Here is a 20,475-nt window from a genome sequence, read left to right as displayed (position 1 = left end):
GAGAGAGCAACCACTTAAAAACCGCCTAACAGTAATGATAAGTTCTTAGGCCTACTTCAATATTAAGTTTTTTTACCACTCTTTTTCTTTAAAAAATTGTAAATATAGTTATTCTGTGTACGTTTGTCTTCTTTCTATTCGTCTTTCTAATGTGTGTGTCCAATGTATGTGTTTGCACAATTGCTAAATTTTATAGTTCCCCACATTGGCATCACTTTCCATAAATAGATCTCCATGCTTTTCACCTTTTAACTTGATTTTTCATTGATGGATAGGGGTAACACACAGGCTGGGTGTCATTCTGATCTATTAATGAGGGTGTGTTAAGAGATCTACCCTTTGGAGGATGAGAGGAGGGAAGGGGGGATAAAAGGATAGAGAAAGAGCTATGGTTCTGTTTGGGTCACATGATCAGATGTTGTGGCTATAGCAGCTGGCCCCTTCGATCTTAATACACACTCACTCCTTGCCCTGGCACTCATCTTGCTCTCACTGCATCTCTAGTGTGTGTGAGGGTGTGTGAGTGTGACAGCTGTCTGCTGCAGGACATTGTCTCACTGTGACTTACCATGTCACTCTGCTGTTGCTTTTTTTACAGGGATTATGGATCCAAACGCAAGTCAGGTAAGACAGATTTTTATTTACCTCCTGTGTGAGTGTTAAACCTGTTGCCGGGTTTTAAGTACTAACTCAAGCCCGCTCACTAACTCTGCATGCCCTCTCTGTTATTGCGGCATTGAATGACTTGCTGTTTTGCACTCAACTCAGGGTTTCAGCTGAGTTTCTTTAGAGAATTGCACATGACTCAGAGGTTTTTAGAGCTCTGGGAGTGTCAGCTGTAAAAGGTTTGTGAATAACTGGTGGGACTTTGGAGGAAAGCCACATGAAAATACAGTATGTGCATTTGTACATCACGCTGTTGCAAAAGTGGTCTCAGCCAAGTCGTCCAGGCACAGAAAAAAAAATTAAACCACATTGCAATTTTTATTTTATTTTATTATTCCTGCGTGCATGTATAAATATATATATATATATATATATATATATATATATACTTATTTTTCAGGCTATTATTATAATGTTAAGGCAGAGACCTGATTTATGACAAGGATTAGACCAAGTTTCCTTTCCATAGCATGCTAGAGTGTGTGTTTTGTGAGTGAACAGCCGTTCTGCAGTTGGGACTCACTCCGAGATGCATAAACACACACACACTGTTGAACACTAATGTATTTTGGATTGGAGTAAGCATTGGAGTTCTTGTCTCTCAGAAACATTTTTTGTTTATGATCTGTTTGCTTTCCACTTGTAAACACACATTCATTTGCTCCGACAATTTTTGAAATTTACTAACATTTGGATTTAGTTTTTGGTTCCGAATATGCAATATAGATGTAATCAGAAGTGTTAGTGATGTATTAAATAATTCCAGATGTTGTTCTATTTCCTGTTTGCACTTATTTATAACTTTATTCTCAACAAAATATTTCAAAAAGTTGTTTTAAGGTGCAGCCCTCAATCCTGTGGTGGTTTTTACAAAATAAAACTGCCAGCATGGTTGCCAGACGAATTCTGTAATCTAAAAATACAGAAAAAAATGTGACAGAGTAACCTGTAAATTCTACATTTTAATTGTTATTTTATTTACAAAAATGAATGAACAAATAAACAAAGCAGTAGATCCAACAGCTTTCTTTCTAAATCCTTTAATCTATTTTGACAACCAGCATAATAAAGAGAAAGACATGATGAAATAAAGTTAATCACAAGTTGCTTTTCCACAAGCTTATGTGAATACAAATATGCACACGGTCACACTTTACCAGGAGCACGGAGCAAGGAACGAGGAGACGAGGAATTTAGCACATCTAGAGTCTTTAATAGTCCAACGGGGAACATAGAGCACAGGGAAGACATTCAAGAACCGACCAACACTAACTGAAAGAACTGGGACACAGGGTAATCAGGGAGGAAGACGAGACACACCTGGAATCAAATTAACAATCAACATGAGGGAGAAACTGGGTCACAAGGAACACATGGGGAGCAAAACACACACAAAACAGTCCACAATCCTGACACATCGCCCCCCTCCGGAAGGTGCGTCATCGCACCGTAGTAACATCCAAAGGGGAGGGATGGGTGGGAACTAAGGAGGAGGCTCAGGAGGAGGACGGACACCTGGGAGGGGGCCGGCAGACAGAGACCAGGGAGGCGACGAAGAAGGGAGGAGCCAGGGAAGAAACAGGAGGGACCCGGAGCAGGAGGCGCACAGCTGGACCCAGGCCACAGCCGTGAAGATGGCCCACGGTGGAGTTGACGGATGGAGGAGCCCGAGGCGGAGACGGAGAGCCAACAAGCCAGGGGGAAGCCGAGGATCCAGGGGGCCAGGGTGGAGCCGAAGGCTCTGGCAACCGAGGCGGAGGAGATCCGCAGCGGAGCCGGAGTGACTGAGGACCCAGGTGGAGCTGAAAGGAGGAAGGAGCCCAACGGAGCTGATGGGACGGAGCAACAAGGCACAGCCAGAGGAGAGGAGTCCTGAGGTGATGGTGGGTCGATGCCCGACCAAGGTGGAGGCGGAGGGACGAGGGAGCCCGGTGGAGCTGGTGGCTCGATGGGTGACGGTGGAGGCGAGGGAGCTAGGAGCTGAGTCCGGGCCTCAGAGGCTGGAGGCGGAGGTGAGGGATACTCCAGCCCCGGCGACGCTGGAGCATGGCAGACCCACGGGGCGCGCACCGTACAGATAGGGGGTTGAGGGCGTGCGAGGAATGGCTCTCCATCATTGGTGGGCTCAGGCTGGTGCTCCGCACTGCGGGGAGATGGTGGGCTGGGCTCTGGGTCTGTGAGGGGCAATCCGTTTCTCGCCAGAGTCCACTCCACGAAGGTGGCGAAATCCTCTCGAGGACCATCTTCGGACGACAGCGCTCTGCACACGGTGTTTAGGCTTGCATTATAGAATGAGCAGAGCGCGTCGTCCAGGTAGCTGGTGGCGTTAGCTAATAGGAGGAACAGTCTGGTATGGTCCTCGAGAGATCGGTCCCCCTGCTCCAGCAGGAGGAGGAGGAATTCGAGCCGGACAAGGGGATCCATGGGAACACAACGGAAAGAAAAACACTGGGTAAAAAACGGAAACAAAACGGAGGGAACACACCGAGGTAACTGTTTTTGTCAGTTCTTCTGTCACACTTTACCAGGAGCACGGAGCAAGGAACGAGGAATTTATCACATCTAGAGTTTTTAATAGTCCAACGGGGAACATAGAGCACAGGGAAGACATTCAAGAACCGGCCAACACTAACTGAAAGGACTGGGGCTTATAAACACTGGGGCTGTGTCCGAAATCGCCCCCTATACCCTCAAATAGTGCACTATTTGAGGGGACGGCCATTTTAAGTGGTGTTCGAAACCTTAGTGGATGTTCTCGAGTGCACTCATTCAATCCCACAATGCACTGCAAAAACGAGTGTACAACCGATATACATTCCCAGAATGCTCTGCGAGAGTCGCGCGCAGATTCAATTCCCACGTCTCACCAGAAGATGGCGCCTGCAGCTGAATCATCCATTCATTGATTTTAGAAGCGCTCGTCCACGGCGTAATACAGTGGAATACAACAAAGGTACAAAATTAATTGTAAATTGACTATTAGGGTTTATACATAATTTCCGTGACTGAGTTCTAGATAAATCCTTCAATCTTACTATTGGAGCTGCCCGTTTCAAATGATTATTTAACAGGAAGCAAACTATGCAAAAGCGGCAGTTCTTCCGGTGCATTCAGTGTCCGAATTCACTCACTCGTTTTCATTCACTCCTTCAAGTAAACTATATGAGTGGACTAATGTAGGGAATAGTGAATGAGGGTATAGGGGGCGATTTCGGATACAGCCCGAGTAATCAGGGAGGAAGACGAGACACACCTGGAATCAAATTAACAATCAACATGAGGGAGAAACTGGGTCACAGGAAGCAAAACACACACAAAACAGTCCACAATCCTGACACCCACAGTGTCATGAACAAATAAAAAAGATCATAGTAACACACATGGCATTAAAATATTTACATAAACATTTATTTAACAACATATGGTGTGACGTGAGAACAAACTAAGAATAATTATTTATTTAAATGAAAACACAAATGTAAAGTGTCACACAGGGAATTGTGGTAATGTCAATTTTTGTTTTGTTTTATAAAATAATTTTAATAATTTGGCTACTTGGCCTTTTTACTTCAAAAAACTGTACATTCGACAGCATTTCACTGTAAATTAAATTACATTAAATGTCACATTAGCTCTATTACAGTTTTTCACTGTAATGAAATGCACTCTAAACCAGTTAACATGTTTTTACTGTAGCATTTTTGCAGTCGTTTACCATTAAAATTACAGTGAAGAAAGTATCGTCATAGGCTCTGTGTTGCAACACTAAAACTAATGTTTTGCACAATGGAAGCTAGTACTCACGTGATTGTGATGTTAAGAGCTGAATGTGTTTGGAAGGTGAAACTCACATGTACGTATAATCACATGCATGCAGAGTCATTTCTAGTTTTTTTTTTTGGGGGGGGGGGGGGTAGATTGTTCTGGTCTTACACTGTAGTTATTTAAGTACATTTGTGATAAGGCAAAGTGATAGACAGATAGGTTTAGTTTTATAGATGATGTTGGACCAGAGTGTAAAAAAGGAAAACATTAAAGGGATAGTTCACCCAAAAATTTAAATTTTATGTTTATTTGCTTACCCCAAGGGCATCCAAGATGTAGGTGATTTTGTTTCTTCAGTAGAACACAAACAAAGATTTTTAACTCAAACCGTTGCAGTCTGTCAGTCATATAATTGCAGTCAATGGGACTCATGGCTTTGAGATACTAAAAACATACACAGACAAAACCAAATTAAAGCCTGCGGCTTGTGACGATACATTGAGGTCTAAAGGCACGAAACGATCGGTCTGTGCAAGAAACTGAACAGTATTTATATCTTTTTTTTACCTCTGATCTGCGGCATTGTCCAACTGTCCTGAGCACGTTCACAACATGCGGTGCGTGATGCGTCTTCTTCTTTTTACACTCTAACAGCTAATATTAAGTATACATTGCACGGTGGACGAGGATTCAAATAGAACTACAAACACGCATAAAAAGTGTTTAAAAAAACTACAAACATGGCGGATATGATCGACGGACAGGTAGAGAAAGGGTTTTGAGTGATGAATAATCAATGTCTAACTTGATGAAAAAAATTAATTTAATGTTATCCACGTTATATTTCATCTGCAGCAAAACTGTGAACTTTTATAATGATACGTTTGGTCATAAACTTTTAAATGCATCATTATGCAAACACATGAGCAGAGTTCTCGGCATGAAAGACCCGCGATGTACCTCTTCATTTCTCTCCAATACGGTAGGAAATCAAATTAAGCGAAATGTGGATTATGTTAACTGTGACAAGATGATTGACAGGGCAGTTTGAACAGTGACAGAATGTAACTAAGCAACAGATTGTCCGTTAAAGTTATGATGAAGTAGTATGTCCTAAAGCGTGCCTACTATTCTGCCACATACTCAAAAGTATGTAATTTTTCTTCACAAAAAGAGTGCATAATTTTAGGGCATAATATATGTAGGCGAATTGGGACGCAGCATCTATCTACAAATCTCAATTAGGAGTGTCAATGGTCCATTTGAGTGGTAATGCACTTATAAGTCTGCGATCCGCCATAAAGCAAGAAGAAGAAGAAGAATACGCGTCACTCGCCGCATGTTGTGAACATGCTCAGGACAGTTGGACATCACGGCGAATCAGAGGTAAAAAAACTATATAAATACTGTTCAATTCTTGCACAGGCCGATCGTTTCGTGTCTTTAGACCTCAATGCATTTTCACGAGCCGCAGAGTTTAATTTGGTTTTGTCTGTGTATGTTTTTTTTCTCTCAAAGCCGTGAGTCCCATTGACTGACGTTATATGACTGACAGACTGCAATGGTTTGAGTGTTTGTTTTTTTTATAACACAACACTTATATAACACAACACTTTGTTTGTGTTATATTGAAGAAACAATTGTCACCTACATCTTGGATGCCCTTGGGGTAAGCATCAAATTTTCATTTTTGGGTGAACTATCCCTTTAAAGGTGCCATAGAATGGAAAACTGTCTTTACCTTTTTAGTTGAATAATAAGAGTTTTGTATATGGAAATGACATACAGTGAGCCTCAAACACCGTTGTTTCCTCCTTCTTATGTAAATCTTTTGCATATACCCAGCCCATGTTCTAGGCCAGGCGCCTGCCGAACCAAGTTCTGCAGGTATTGTGAAGAAATACGAGCAAAGACAACAGCGAAAATGGCAGATCATGGAAATAAATGTTATATTCCAGGCTGTGCAGGGGGTGTGAAGTGCAGGGATATGTTGGTGTCTGTATTCAGTAAGGCACGGAAAGCAAATAACACGTTCTAATAAAATCACACAAGCCACTAAAGGGACATGGTTAGCTCCTTGCTAGCTGTAGCCTGTTACAGAACATAAGATTTCACTTACCACATAAACAGAGTAAGGAGAGATGCCTTATGATGATGGTAAATGATTTACAGATCCTGAGCACCACTGACAAGCATCTGATATTGTAAAATGTGTGGTAATTGCTGCCGCTCCATAGTATAAACAGTTGGTGCACTGAAAGTAAAACGCGATCGTGCATTCCAAAGCAGTTTCAGTGCCCAACATATTAATAGCGGCTCCCTGATGCCTGCATTTTATTTACAGTATAATTACCCAACGATATAACTGCGCAAGAAAGTATTGAAATATATATTTTCCCTGTGTTTCCTTCCTGTGAGCTACTGAAATGAGCCACACTGTGAAACAGCCAATCAGAGCAGAGCTCAACATTATTATTCATGACCCCAAATAAGCCAATAACAGACCGTTTCATTCTGGGGAGAAATATTAGGGTTGAAAATGTACATGTAAAACTGTTTCTGGATAATGTTTGCCCTTACCTAAGCCACATACCTTCTACGTAGATATCAGAGAACAATTAAAAATATTGTATCAATGCATTCTATGGCAACTTTAAGGTTTGTAAATTTGTGTTTAGCTCATGCTGTCAGATCAAAGATGAAGTAAGTATGTCACTATGAAAAAACATCAGCACACACACATACGCACATTTGTTTTTCTATCATGTTGGGGATTTCCAATGACTTCTGTTGTTTTTATAAAGGTTAGGTTTAATGGTATCGGTTCTGTCCAATATCGTTACACTTAATGTCCACACAAACCTTTTTCTTTTCAAGATTTTGAATAAAACATTTATTAAACATATCCATGTGCATTTTGATTTAGTTTTTATTATCCTTAAGGGAACATTAAATCAGTTTGTTTTAGGCAAAACCTGATCCAGACAAACATCCATTAGTGAATGTTATTTTTTTAGACCAGTAAATAGTTATTCTTAAGAAACAGACAATTGTTTTCCAGTATTTATTAGGTCTGCAGTGTCTACACAAATATTTGTCTGTCCATTCATCATCTGTTTGTCTGTTTGTTAATTCACATTTATTTGCTTTCACAACATTTTAAAATTGCTAACATTTGGATTATAATTTGACCAGCAGCTGAAGTGATGTAATGAGCAATTCCAGCTGTTGTTTTCCCCCCTCCACATCTCATTTGACAATAAATCATGTGGAACCACTTATCATTAGTGTTTTGGATCACTGGAATCATCATCATCCTCTGTTTTTAAGATGACCACTGGATGTGCATCTGTCAGACATCAGTAATCATCTATGTTAGCTACAAGCAAATAACATCCTGAAGATGCTTAATTAAAATCTTAATTACTCAAATATGTATTTTGCAAGATTAGAAATTTGTCATTTATTTTTATGTTTAAAGATCTGAGGTGTCACTTTGTCCCCATCTTTCTGTCAGTTTGAACATTTGGCTCTATGGTTTCCATCCTAATTAATTATCTCTGAGGGTTTAGCAGGTGGAAACTGCAGCTGGGAAGTGTCATTATCAAAAACAAACTTGTTCCAGGCGTGGGCTTCGTAGATCCCCTGGCTTTCCTGTCCACCAGAGCTTCCACACTGTTATGAGAAATGTCTTTTTAAAATGATTTTGAAATTGATGGTTTGCATGACAATGTGAAGCCTGGAATAAGCATTGTTTTCATCACAGATGGGCGTCACTTCCTGTGTCAGCAAAGAGCGATTATGAAAACATTATTTTGTATAAAAGTTTCTTTTTAAATCAATTGTAATCCAGTAATATATTTATGTTTATATTATAAATATAAATATTCTTCTGCCACTAAATAAAAAAAAAGGTAATTGAAACGTTTTCTCTCGTAATTCTGAGTTTACATCTCGGAATTCTGACTTGCAATTTTCTCAGAATTTGCCTGGTATAAACTCACAATTGCAAGTTATAAAGTCAGGATTGTGGCATGTAAACTCGCAGTTGCAAAGTTACATTGCAACGTGCAAAGTCCAATTCTGAGGGAAAAAGAACTGTAATTTTCTTACAGTTTCAATTTTTATCAACTGAAGAAGACTTTATAACTTGAAACTGAGTATTTGATAAAAATATTGATAAGAACGTCAGAATTGTGAGTTTATATTCAAGTCAGAATTATGATTTTTTTTATATCACGCAGTTCTGAGGAAAAAAAATCAGAATTGCGAGATGTAAACTCCTAATTGTGAGAAAAAAAGTTGTAATTACCTTTTTTATTCAGTGGCGGAAACTGGCTTCGATACCAATCTGATGCATTATTGGAGGGGGTTTCAGTGGCCCTTTCAGTGACTTTGTGGTTTCAGGTTACATCGTTACAACAGTAGGTGCCAAATAGTAACTGTTTTTGAGCAAACTATTCATTCAAACAATTTGTTTAAAACACTGATTCATTCATGAGCGAAACAAGTGACTGTGTTTATGAGTGAGTCATTGAATCATTCACTCAATTGATTTGTTCAAAGAAACTGATTGATTCAAGAACAACACGCAGGGCTGTCGTGGATTTGTTTGGAACTATTTTCATTGCCGGAGCAAAATCAAACAAGTAACTGGCCAGTGTTGGGAGTAACGTGTTACAAAAGTAATGCATTACAGTAACTGATTACTTTTGGCTGTAACGCAGTAGTGTAAGGCATTATTAATAAATTTTCAGTAATATTTTACTCTGTAACATGTTCAGTAACGCTTGCATTACAACATACTTTTAGCCCAAAATTTTATAATTTTTTTTTTTAATTTAAAGTCGGGCTCCGACTTTTTTACGTCCCTAGGGCCGGGCTTCGGGCCAATATTCACGTCATAGTTCAGTTGCGGGCCAGTCCTCGGGCCAGTTTTAGGCTTCTCCTTATCAATAATTGATGGATGTCTAAAATATAAAGATGAAAAAATTCCCTAGGTATTTATGCACATGCGCACTTTTCAAAAATGATTACAATGGACGCGCAAAAATACATAATTAAAATGCATTTTATATTTAGATAGAATGGAAGATACAGATAGTACTGCATGTTAGCTTGCTTGTGCCGGTAATTCTGATAAGTTGTCGGACACGGGCCGGGCTAGGGCTTCAACGTCTCGGGCCAGGGCTGATCTAGAGCTTAAATTTGAGGCGCGTGCAGGGCTCTAGTACATTTTGTCATTTTAGAATGTTAAGTTCTACTTCTGTAGTTATTTTTGGTGAAAGTAACTCAAAAGTAATACAGGAGTCATGTAACGCATTACAATTCTCAGACAGTAATATTGTAAGGTAAGGAATTACTTTTAAATTACAGTAACAAGTAATCTATAATGTATTACAGTTTGGAAGTAACTTGCACAACACTGTAACTGGCAATATTGTGAGTAAGTTACTCAATAATAACTTGTTATTATTTAAGTGCTGTGTAAAAGCAATATCACACTCGTAATTGTGTTGTATTTAGGAGTGCCTGCATGGCTGTGATTCAGCCAAAGGCATGAAACTGCTCATACTCAGTAACAACAGTACATATGTGACCCAGGACCACAAAACCAGTCTTAAGTCGCTGGGGTATATTTGTAGCAATAGCCAAAAATACGTTGTATGAGTCAAAATTATTATTTTATGCCAAAAATCATCAGGATATTAAGTAATGATCATGTTCCATGAAGATATTTAGTGAATTTCCTACCATACATATATCAAAACTTAAATTTTGATCAATAATATGTATAGCTAAAAACAATTTAGACAACTTTAAAGGCGATTTTCTCAGTATTTAGATTTTTTTTGCACCCTCAGATTCCAGATTTTCAAGTAGTTGCATCTCGGCAAATATTGTTCTATCCTAACAAACCATACATCAATGGAAAGCTTATTTATTCAGCTTTCAGATGATGTAGAAATCTCAATTTCGAAAAATTGACACTTATGACTGGTTTTGTGGTCCAGGGTCACATATGTTCATGTTTTAGTGTTTAAATAATATTTATCAATGCTTTTTTGTTATACATATTCATTTACATACTGTATGTCCTATCTGTATTCACAATATAGCATGGGCTCTCATAATGTACCTCATGGCTTATGCAGTGACAAACTACTAACAGCTTTATGAAAGGATGTGCAAGTACAGCATACTTCTCCTTGCAATGGAAATAGGGCCAGTATAATCAAACTGAAATGATGTGTATCATGAGACAAACTTTGATATTGCCATAGAGACTCACAAACTAAAGAAGAGTCTCCTTGTGACCTCTTTCTCTAAACTGTTTACCTAAGCCTACAAGTAGACTTTCATAGCTTTGTGGTGGCAGGAAGACAGGGATCTTGTTTCCCTCTGAGGTGGCCCTTAACAGTATATGATTACAATTTAATCACTCACACAGAGTATAATTCAATAGCATTACGCTATAGCTGTGGGACTTTACACAAATAAACAGCAGAGCCCTGACTGAACCCTTTATGTATCAGTTTTAGAACCTCTAGTTGATGTTTTAAACTGCTCTGATAGTCATAATGGTTTATTGCTACCTTCAGCCATTCTTTGCATGGAATTTTGGGTAATTAGTGCACAATCTGCCAATAACAGGCCTATTCAAGTCAGTTATTTTGTCTTCATTAAACTGTTGATGATGATTTTCAGTACTTTTGCTTACCTTGTCAATACTGAAGGCTGTTGTAATACAGCAACCAAGAGTTACATAACTCTAAGACCCTTAGTTTGGCTTGTTAGTCACGTTTCCTCAAGGAGACCATCTTGACAAGCAGATGGGTTTGAGACATTTAAACCCCAAGTAGGGATCAGTTTTTGCCTGTTTCTGTCCTCTCAGAACTGCTCTTATGTCAGCCTGAAGACATAAACCACCTGTTCAGAAGTTCAGAGCCCTTAGGATTAAGTAAAGTGCACCAAAACCGTCTGATCTGTTCTTCACAGCTCACAATAGGGGAAATTTATATGTGACCTGCACCATCATTTTGAGCAATAGTTTAATGTTGTTTCAAACCCTTTTTAAATCCATTGTTAAGAAATAACAATTTAAATGGTTATCATCATACAAAAAAATCGGCATAGTTAGATTTCTTTGAACACGCTTTAATTAAGACATTAACATAACAAAAATTAACATTTTGAAATAATTTACTCGCCCTCAAGTTGTTCCAAACCTGTATGATTTTCTTTCTTCTGTTAAACACAAAAGAAGATATTTTGAAGAATGTTGCTGATAGCCATTGACTTCCATAGTATATTTGTCCATACAGAAATCAATGGCTACCAGCAACTGTTTGGCTACCATTTTGATCAATTTCTGAATAGAAATATGAATTTCTTAAAAACAAAACTTTTGAACGTTAGCGTAAAATGAAAGCTATTCTTTTTCTGTGAATTTGTCATTTAGCTGCATCTTTTGTCCAAAGCATTTTATAGTTTGTTAATCCAATCCCCCTCGAGATTAGCCTGCGGTTAAGTATCTTAAAGACTTTTTACAGATCATACAGATTTAAACTTGCAACCTTTGGGGTCCTGAGCTTTAACCACTAGACCAAAAATGCACCTGGATGTTTTTTTAGAGACACTCCTATCAGATTGTTCAGATGTCTTCCTGTATAAGCCCTTCTTCCCTGGCGAGGAAGGGACACGCTTTACTTGCAGTTCTCCTCATTCTGCTCCTAGTGTGAATGTCAGATGTGGAGAGGGGAAAAACGGAGGGGGGATTGTGGGGTTCTGTTGGAATGGGGTCAGTCAGACGTGGCAGAGTGGGTTCAGTGTGACGTCGGACTTGTTTACACAAGACTCAGGGCTCTGCGGAGGAGTGGAAGGCCATACGGAGAGAGAGAGGCGTGCGGAACAGATGGGAGTTTCAGGGCAGGAGAGATGGTTTTAGTTTGAGAGGAATGTCCCTATGTATGTGTAGTGTATGTTTGTCTGTTCCATTGAAAGGAATGGGCTTAAATAGGTCAGTGTGGTTTTATGGTTAAAAAGTCATTTTTAATGACGTTTAATGAATGCAGTTTGACTTATTAGAGATGTTAGCTACTGGAAAATGACTGGATGTTTAGTTTCAATTTGTTCTAAACATGTTTGGCTACTTGATGAATGTAATTATTGTAAAAATAATAGTTTTATTGCTGTGAAAACTATAATAAATGATAGAAAAACAGAATTTTTTAGTGTATGAGTCAAAGATGAAAAGGGGTATTCAAGCACCAAAACAATAAAAGTTTAATACATCTTTAATTTTTTTCATATATTAGAATGTGTCATGTTTATTTAATTTTTTCTGTGCAATTTTTTGTGTAATTCAGTGTAATATTAATTTGTACATAAAATATACATACTGTAAAGAATCATTAGATGACATTAAAAGTATCACAGTGCAGCTCCCCAAAAACTAATTTATTATAATATTAAATATTTACCAGTTACCAATCTTCACTCCTATTCTTCAAATGTCTAGGTTTGAGGCATTTGTCAGCAAGAAGTATTTAATCATTTAAAATATAGTAAAATTTAGTAAGATAACTTTTTCTTTTATATATTTTAATAAGTACAGGTCAGAATAAGCATTGTTTCATTTTTGCATAAATATTTCGATAACGCTGAAGGAGATGGAACGTTATTTCACCCATATTTTGACATTTTATTTTCACAAAAGTTGAGACATTAAAGTAAACACTTTACATGCATTAATATGTTTTCTATGTATATAAATCACTTGTCTATTTAATTTGAGGCAGACACCAAAATGGGTCTGCTTTGATCAATGTATAAAATAAAATTGAACTATAAATAAGCTATTTACATGTATATACACTCATTGGCAACTTTACTAGGTACACCTGGTTAGTACCGGGTTGGACCCCCTTTTGCCTTCAGAACTGCCTTAATACTTTGTGGCATAGATTCAACAAGGTTTTGGAAACATTCCTCAGAGATTTTGGTCCATATTGACATGATAGCATCACGCAGTTGCTGCAGATTTGTCGGCTGCACATCCATGATGAGAATCTACCGTTCCACCACATCCCAAAGGTGCTCTATTGGATTGAGATCTGGTGACTGTGGAGGCCATTTGAGTAAAGTGAACTCATTGTCATGTTCAAGAAACCAGTCTGAGATGATTTGAGCTGTGTGACATGGTGCATTATCCTGCTGGAATTGGCATCAGAAGATGGGTACACTGTAGTCATAAAGGGATGGACATGGTCAGCAACAATACTTAGGTAGGCTGTGGTGTTTAAACGATGCTCAATTGGTACTAAGGGGCCCAAAGTGTGTCAAGAAAATATCCCCCACACCATTACACCACCACCACCACCAGCCTAAACCGTTGAGACAAGGCAGGATGGATCCATGCTTTCATGTTCTTTACGCCACCATCTGGCCCTGACCCTACCATCTGAATGTCGCAACAGAAATCGAGACTCATCAGACCAGGCAACGTTTTTCCAATCTTCTATTGTCCAATTTTGGTGAGCCTGTGCGAATTGTAGCCTCTGTTTCCTGTTCTTAGCTGACAGGAGCGGCACCCGGTGTGGTCTTCTGCTGCTGTAGCCCATCTGCTTCAGGGTTCGACGTGTTGTGCGTTCAGAGATGGTATTCTGTATACCTTGGTTGTAACGATTGGTTATTTGAGTTACTGTTGCCTTTCTATCATCTCTAACCAGTCTGCATATTCTCCTCTGACCTCTGACATCAACAAGGCATTTTCGTCCACACAACTGCCGCTCACTGGAATATTTTCTCTTTTTCGAACCATTCTCTGTAAACCCTAGAGATGGTTGTGCGTGAAAATCCCAGTAGATCAGCAGTTTTTTAAATAAAATATTTGTTTCAACCCCTGGGACATAATATTTCTTTAAAAGTACCACATAGATACAAAAATAGATGCATGTTGCTAAGCATGTGTTTCTGTCACGTGCGACCTCTCTGTCAAAACACAGTCAGCATAAGGTTTGATTTTCATTTGTTGATGTTTTCTTGATTTTGTGGTCTACATTCTGAGCTTTCATGGCCAACAACTGGATCAGTTCATAATATTCAAATCAACATAACTGTCTTTTTCATAGCGACTAAAATATCTCCAGTGTTCTAGGGATGCCCATGCCAAGATCTGTCTAAAACCCAACAGATTAAAGGGTACATAATTAACAAGTCCTAAGGGGGTCGATAATAAATAAGTGTTGTGTTTTTCTTCAGATATGTTTATGGTAATACTATAACATGTGTGAAACACAATTCCTTCCACACAAAAGAAAGAAAGACATATACGTTTCCTGTAATGGAGGGAGGTCGACTCTTTGGGGTCAGGAAAGAGACGTAAATTACAGTGTGAGAATCCTAAACAGACGTTCACTCAGTTCTAACACCGCTGACCTGAGCTTAATCACTAAAGTGTGTGAGCCTGTGTGTGTGAGCGATGCCGTGTGTGTCTATTAATCATGGGTGGGAGTGTGAGAGATTGAGTATATGTTCATAACAGTGAGTGTTTCAGCGTTTCTGTGTGAAGGAAGGGTCAGAGAGGTGGAAAGTTAATATCTGTCAGATGTGAAGAGCTTCGCTAAAGGGATGGATCTGTGCATGGAGGTGTGGAGCATTTGTAAATGATTTGACCTCCAAGGCACTTGAGTCAGTTTAATTCAAACTCCATGAAGTTTTTGTAGGGAAGTACAGTTGACCTCAAGATCAACCCTGAGCTGGAAAGTGCAGGTGCGTCAGAAGTTTGACAGAACAAAAACATTTCATGATATGCCAATTTTCAATACCAAAGCTATATTCAACACTATTAAAACAACTGTTATATTTAATTATTAAGTTTAATACAAGTAGTAAAAAATTACAATGGTAGTAGATATATGTTCTACCCATGTAAACATTGCTTCAAGTAATTTTTGAAGTGAACAGTCAGAAATAAAGAGCATGAGTGATTTGAGCATGAATAGTTATTTTTTATTTTTTATTAATAGTTTGATTAATAATACAAACATACTAGAGTATTTTTGTACCATCTGTTTGCATTTGACTGTTCAGACATTGCACAAGTACTGAAATTAGTCACTGTTCAACAAATGCTGTAGAAATGTATATTTATTTTAATTGTATTATGTCATCTTATGTCATCTTGGTATCAAAGTACTGGTACTTTTGACATCCCTACTTATCAAATTGTAGTTCTGTCATGACAACTCTCGGAGGGATTGGCATGGTAATGTACATGACAATGTTTATGTATTTGGTCTTGGGGGAATAGATCTGCTACGCTGCTGCTGCGGCAGAGCAAGTGCCGAGACTTGCTACTACCAATACATCCACAACATGCTGCTGTGAGCATGTAAGAAATACTGCTGCTGCACATATAACACATATGAATAACCCTGTATAGCATACGTGAATCACCTCGTAGCAGATCTATACAGGTGGAGCTGGGGAAGGATTTCTGAAGTGTGCTACCAAACTGCTACAGCAAACGAAAGTCAGGTATTTCAATATTGAGCAATGAGCTCATTGGCTACTGATACAGGAGAAAACCAATCAGCTGAGCCATATGATAATGATGTCATTAGGTCAGATTGAGTTGGACCTATCGGACTGCGCCAACTTAGAACTTCATGCCAGAACTCTGTATTAGTTTTGATAGTTTTTTTTTTTTCATTTTCTCCAATAAAATTAATGTCAAATGCTAATATTTATTGATGCTAATTTTACATACATGTAGAGGATTTTAAACCTAGATCTGATATGGTTGTAGTTAGTAATTCTCCTTTGAAGTCAAAAAGGGCTATTTATTTTTACATTTTTGTGAGTGATTCACCAATTTGCCAGTAAAATCTCCAGTGTTCAGATCAGGGTTTGGGAGGGAAACAATCCCTATAGGAGTATGAAAGTCTAACTACGGCATGGATCAAATTTTACGCTTTTATTTGTTGTTTTAACGTTCAGCTCACAATCACATAAAATGTAGGAGGGAAGAAATGTCAGGAATGAATGGATTAGGAGTCGGAGGTGTTGAATGGAATGGAAGGGTGGAGGGATATTGGGCGAGGTTCGTCTTGTGGGGTAAAAATGCAACATAGCGAGTACCTACATCTTGAATTCTGCCGGTGCTGAGTGAGTTCATTGTTTACAGAGGTTATATTACACCTCAATTTTTAGTGGCATGTGTGCCTTTGTGGGGAGTCCATTGAAGCGTTGAAAAGAAATAAGTTATAGAAACAAAGTAATTGTTCCTGTCATCCGAGACATCTCCCTTCTCATATTTTTACCGATAGTGACGTGTGACATTTAATTTCCTGATGGAGATTGGTGTGTGTGTGTGAAGAAGAATAGAGAAGATATTAGGAAACTCTGCTGTGACCTCACACCCTTAAACTCAGACATACTTGCTTTCCAAGCAATAGATTTGTCAGAGCAGACACACACACACACACACACACACATACATTGTTTTTCAACACCACGTGATGCTTTATGGGTATTGTAACCAGATGGCGCCTTGCTTAATAACTCTTAAGTTGTTAACTGAACTATTTGTCATTTATCTGGTATGGGGTATTTGGCAAATCCAGTTATACTGATGAGATGCGTTATGCAGCGGGATAAAAATTCAATGAAGCCCATTTGTAAGAAAAAAAAAGCATATTTACGTGACATCATAATACTATGCACTAAATTTTATTTATATAGTTTTTAATAAAAAAAAAAAAAAAAGTTTACAGCATGATATTGATTGCCGTGTTACAGTGATGAGCTTAGCATTTGTTTATTTGTTACAAAATTTGCATTAATGTAATGTGAACAAATGCCAAGCCCATCACTATATAGGGATGGATGATATGACCTAAAATCAAAATCTCGATTAATTCAACATTTTACCTTGATTACAAATGGATTAGGGTTAGGTGAACGATTATTTCATTTCATTTTATTTTATGTTATGTATGTATGTATTATTTTTGCCCTCATAGTTCATTAAAGGGTTGTACTGTAAATATACTCAGCTATTAAAGTGGGATATTTTTTTAAATAAAAGAATACATTTCTTATCTTTGTGATAATTTAAGGAAACAAACTATTTATGGTTATTTGTTGAATATTGTGAACAATTGAAATCAAAGCACACATTGCTTGAAATGAAGACCTATAAACAAGTCACATTTCCATTTTATTGTAAAAAGCAAGTTTCCTAAAAAATAAAAAAAAATAAAAGAACTTGCATTTTTTGCTAAAAAATAAATTAATACCATGTCAAAAGTAGAAAATAACTAGCATCATTTGCAAACGTAATACATTTTAAATATTGTCAACATCGTGCTGTCTCTCTCTCTCTCTCTATATAATTCTTTTTTTTTTTAATTAAAAACAGTATAAATAAAATCATGGTCATTTATTATAATTTTTTTTTAAAGATTTCTCAAGATATATAAAATAAAAAAATTATAAAAATTCACATCTCAAAATTATTTTATGGTCCTAAAATGGGCTTCATTTTCTATAATGCATATAATTTCTTATATATTTTTAAAATGATTTAAAGTTTTCTATCTTTAGGAAACTTTGCAGGAATAACACTAATTTCAAAGCTAATGCTAATGGCCTGTGCTCAAGTCACAGATTTGAAGGAAGTGAGCTGTACTGCAGTGTGTATAAATTGTTACTTTTGGCTTGATTTTGCAGCTTTGATGAAAACATGCAATTCTGGCTTTTGTGTCTTTTTCCACTCTGTTCTGACTAACATTTATACTCCTTTTTTTCCTCTCCTCTCTTTTCCGCTGCCCTCAGTTTGGATGTATGGCCTTCAGGACAGTCCAACCAAGTCTGAGGCCTCAGGTAGATATGCTTTATATGTGTGCATGCGCTGTCTGTCACTTTTCCTTTCGCAAGTCTTCAACGTGGTAATTTTCTAGTTTTTACAAGAACGGTTCCTTAAACAGCTCTTACCCAGGGTTCAAAATTAATACTCATCAAGCGCCAAATGTGAGCCAAAATTAACTTTGGCGAAGACATGAAAAGCCATTTGGCTGGTATCTCCATTAGGAAATGCAACATAATACATGGCTTTAATCGCGATATAAATGTGAGCCTGATGTAGGCAATCCAGAATTTAACATTTGAAATTAATAATGGTAAATATGACTAATTTACTGATTGACTATGACTAATTTAGGACAAGTCCATGCAATAGGCTGCAAGTGTTGTGTATATGGGAATTTGGGACTATGACTAAGACATTACATAAGGATATAAAACTATTTTTTTAACTGAACATTTATTTTTAAGAGCAAGATCTCATAGGTCTGAGGCTTATAAAGTTTATGCTGGAAGACAAAATATTTAGGTGTTGTAAGGCCAGCAGCGAAGAAGAAGACATTCAGTGTGAAAACGGAGGATGTAAAACATGACATGAGAGCTTGTGGTCTCTCCTCAGTGCTCTCCTGGGAAGTCTTACGGATGACGGCTTGCAAATAAACATTTCAGAAAAGAATGCGCACTGTTTTCGGAAATAAATGCTGACGCTCACAGAACTATGGCCCATGTAGAGCGTGTTTTCACCATGATCGTCGCACACACCCTACATAATTGGTCAATTTACTGCAAAATAAGGAAAACACTCTGATTATATAACTCATAGAATTTGCTTTCTTAAAACATTTCATAATCCGGCTTAAGAAAGATTTGGTTTCTAACTTGTCCCAGCTGGTCATTAGCTAGTCAAATCAGGTTTTTGTGGCTGGTCGACCTTCCATGTTTCAGCTAATATAGCTTGTTTATTGCTAGTCCAAGACTGACTACAAGCTAATAACCACCGTGGTCCAGCTAATGTCCAGTTTAGACCAGAAGGAAACCACAGCTACCGGGCTATGATGGATTTATCCACAGGGGTAAGCTAACAGTAAACAGATGCTAATGGGAAGTTTGGAATTAGCACTGTTTTTTGTGTTGTGGTGACTGTCAGATTGAAGTGAAATATTTCTGCGATTGAGCAATACAGTATGTTTTCATGTTAGCATGACATGGCGCCATGAAGTGTGAGGCCTCGCTAATTAGTTTGTTCCATGCCGATGGTGATAGTGACAAAATACAGAACTACTGCTCTCTCGCTTCTCAAAACACTGAGCGTCTGCACTCAAAGGATTCCCCAGTAGGCTCATAGCGTTAAAACACATTGCATTAGCAACACATGACAGCTTGACGTTGACTGAATACAAGACCTGATTTTTTGTTAGATTTGGTTGGGACAAAAAGTCATGATTTGGCTCAATGATAGGCCTATTAATTAATTGCTTTATGAATGAGCAAACTTTATGGTACATCAAACATCAAATGCCAATATCAAAGTATATTTATATGGTATTTACATGTGTTGGGCACATAATCCATGGATTTACCATGGTTTATGTCCAAAAAGGATGTTAACCATAGTAAGTGTTTATGTGTGCTTGCATGAGGTACAGCAAATGTAAAAATTATATATTTCATGTTTCTGTAAGAACATTTGAAACATTTCCTATTAAAAGCCTCTAGTCTCCAGAAGACCACACCATGAGAAAAACAGAGAGAAGGCAACCACACAATGTTTGAAGTTCAAGCACATATAACGAAACTACAAAAATAGTTCGCTGAAGTACAAATACAGCATTTGAAGTTTAAGAAACTATATGCAGAAAGTCTTGGAAGGCATAAGCCATAAACGTTTGATGTATTATACTTTGGATATTTTAGTTTAAAAACAACATTAAACAGAATGTTCAGTCTATTTTATTGAGTTAAACAGGATATGCAATGAACAATACACTACAAAAACTGAAAAGTCTGGAGTCAGTTAGATTTTTGTAATTTATTTAAAAGAAGTCTCTTAAGGCACTGACAGACGCAGACAAACAGCAACAGAGTTTGTCCGGTTTTGTTGAATCCATGTTTTGTTTTTGTGTTTTTTTTGTTTTTTTAACCCTGTCGTAGTCTATTGGTCGTGGTTGTTGCTTG

At 37.8% G+C, this 20,475-nt stretch overlaps 1 protein-coding gene across 3 annotated transcripts in view; it reads left to right on the top strand.

Annotated features, from left to right (window-relative positions):
* LOC306874150 (SH3 and PX domain-containing protein 2A) overlaps positions 1–20,475 on the top strand; it is a 124,003-nt gene that overhangs the window by 74,387 nt on the left and 29,141 nt on the right. For 2 of the 3 annotated variants that reach the window (XM_079423965.1, XM_079423966.1), the window contains exon 6: positions 599–624. In XM_079423965.1, the coding sequence (XP_079280091.1) occupies positions 599–624 (26 nt within the window). Of the gene's footprint in view, positions 1–598; positions 625–18,273; positions 18,322–20,475 lie in introns of all 3 variants that reach the window. The other variant, XM_079423964.1, reaches the window with a different exon arrangement.

The sequence above is a fragment of the Barbus barbus genome (assembly GCF_936440315.1).
Source record: "Barbus barbus genome assembly, chromosome: 8".
Taxonomy (NCBI): Eukaryota; Metazoa; Chordata; class Actinopteri; order Cypriniformes; family Cyprinidae; genus Barbus; species Barbus barbus.
This window is presented reverse-complemented; position numbering and strand designations above follow the sequence as displayed.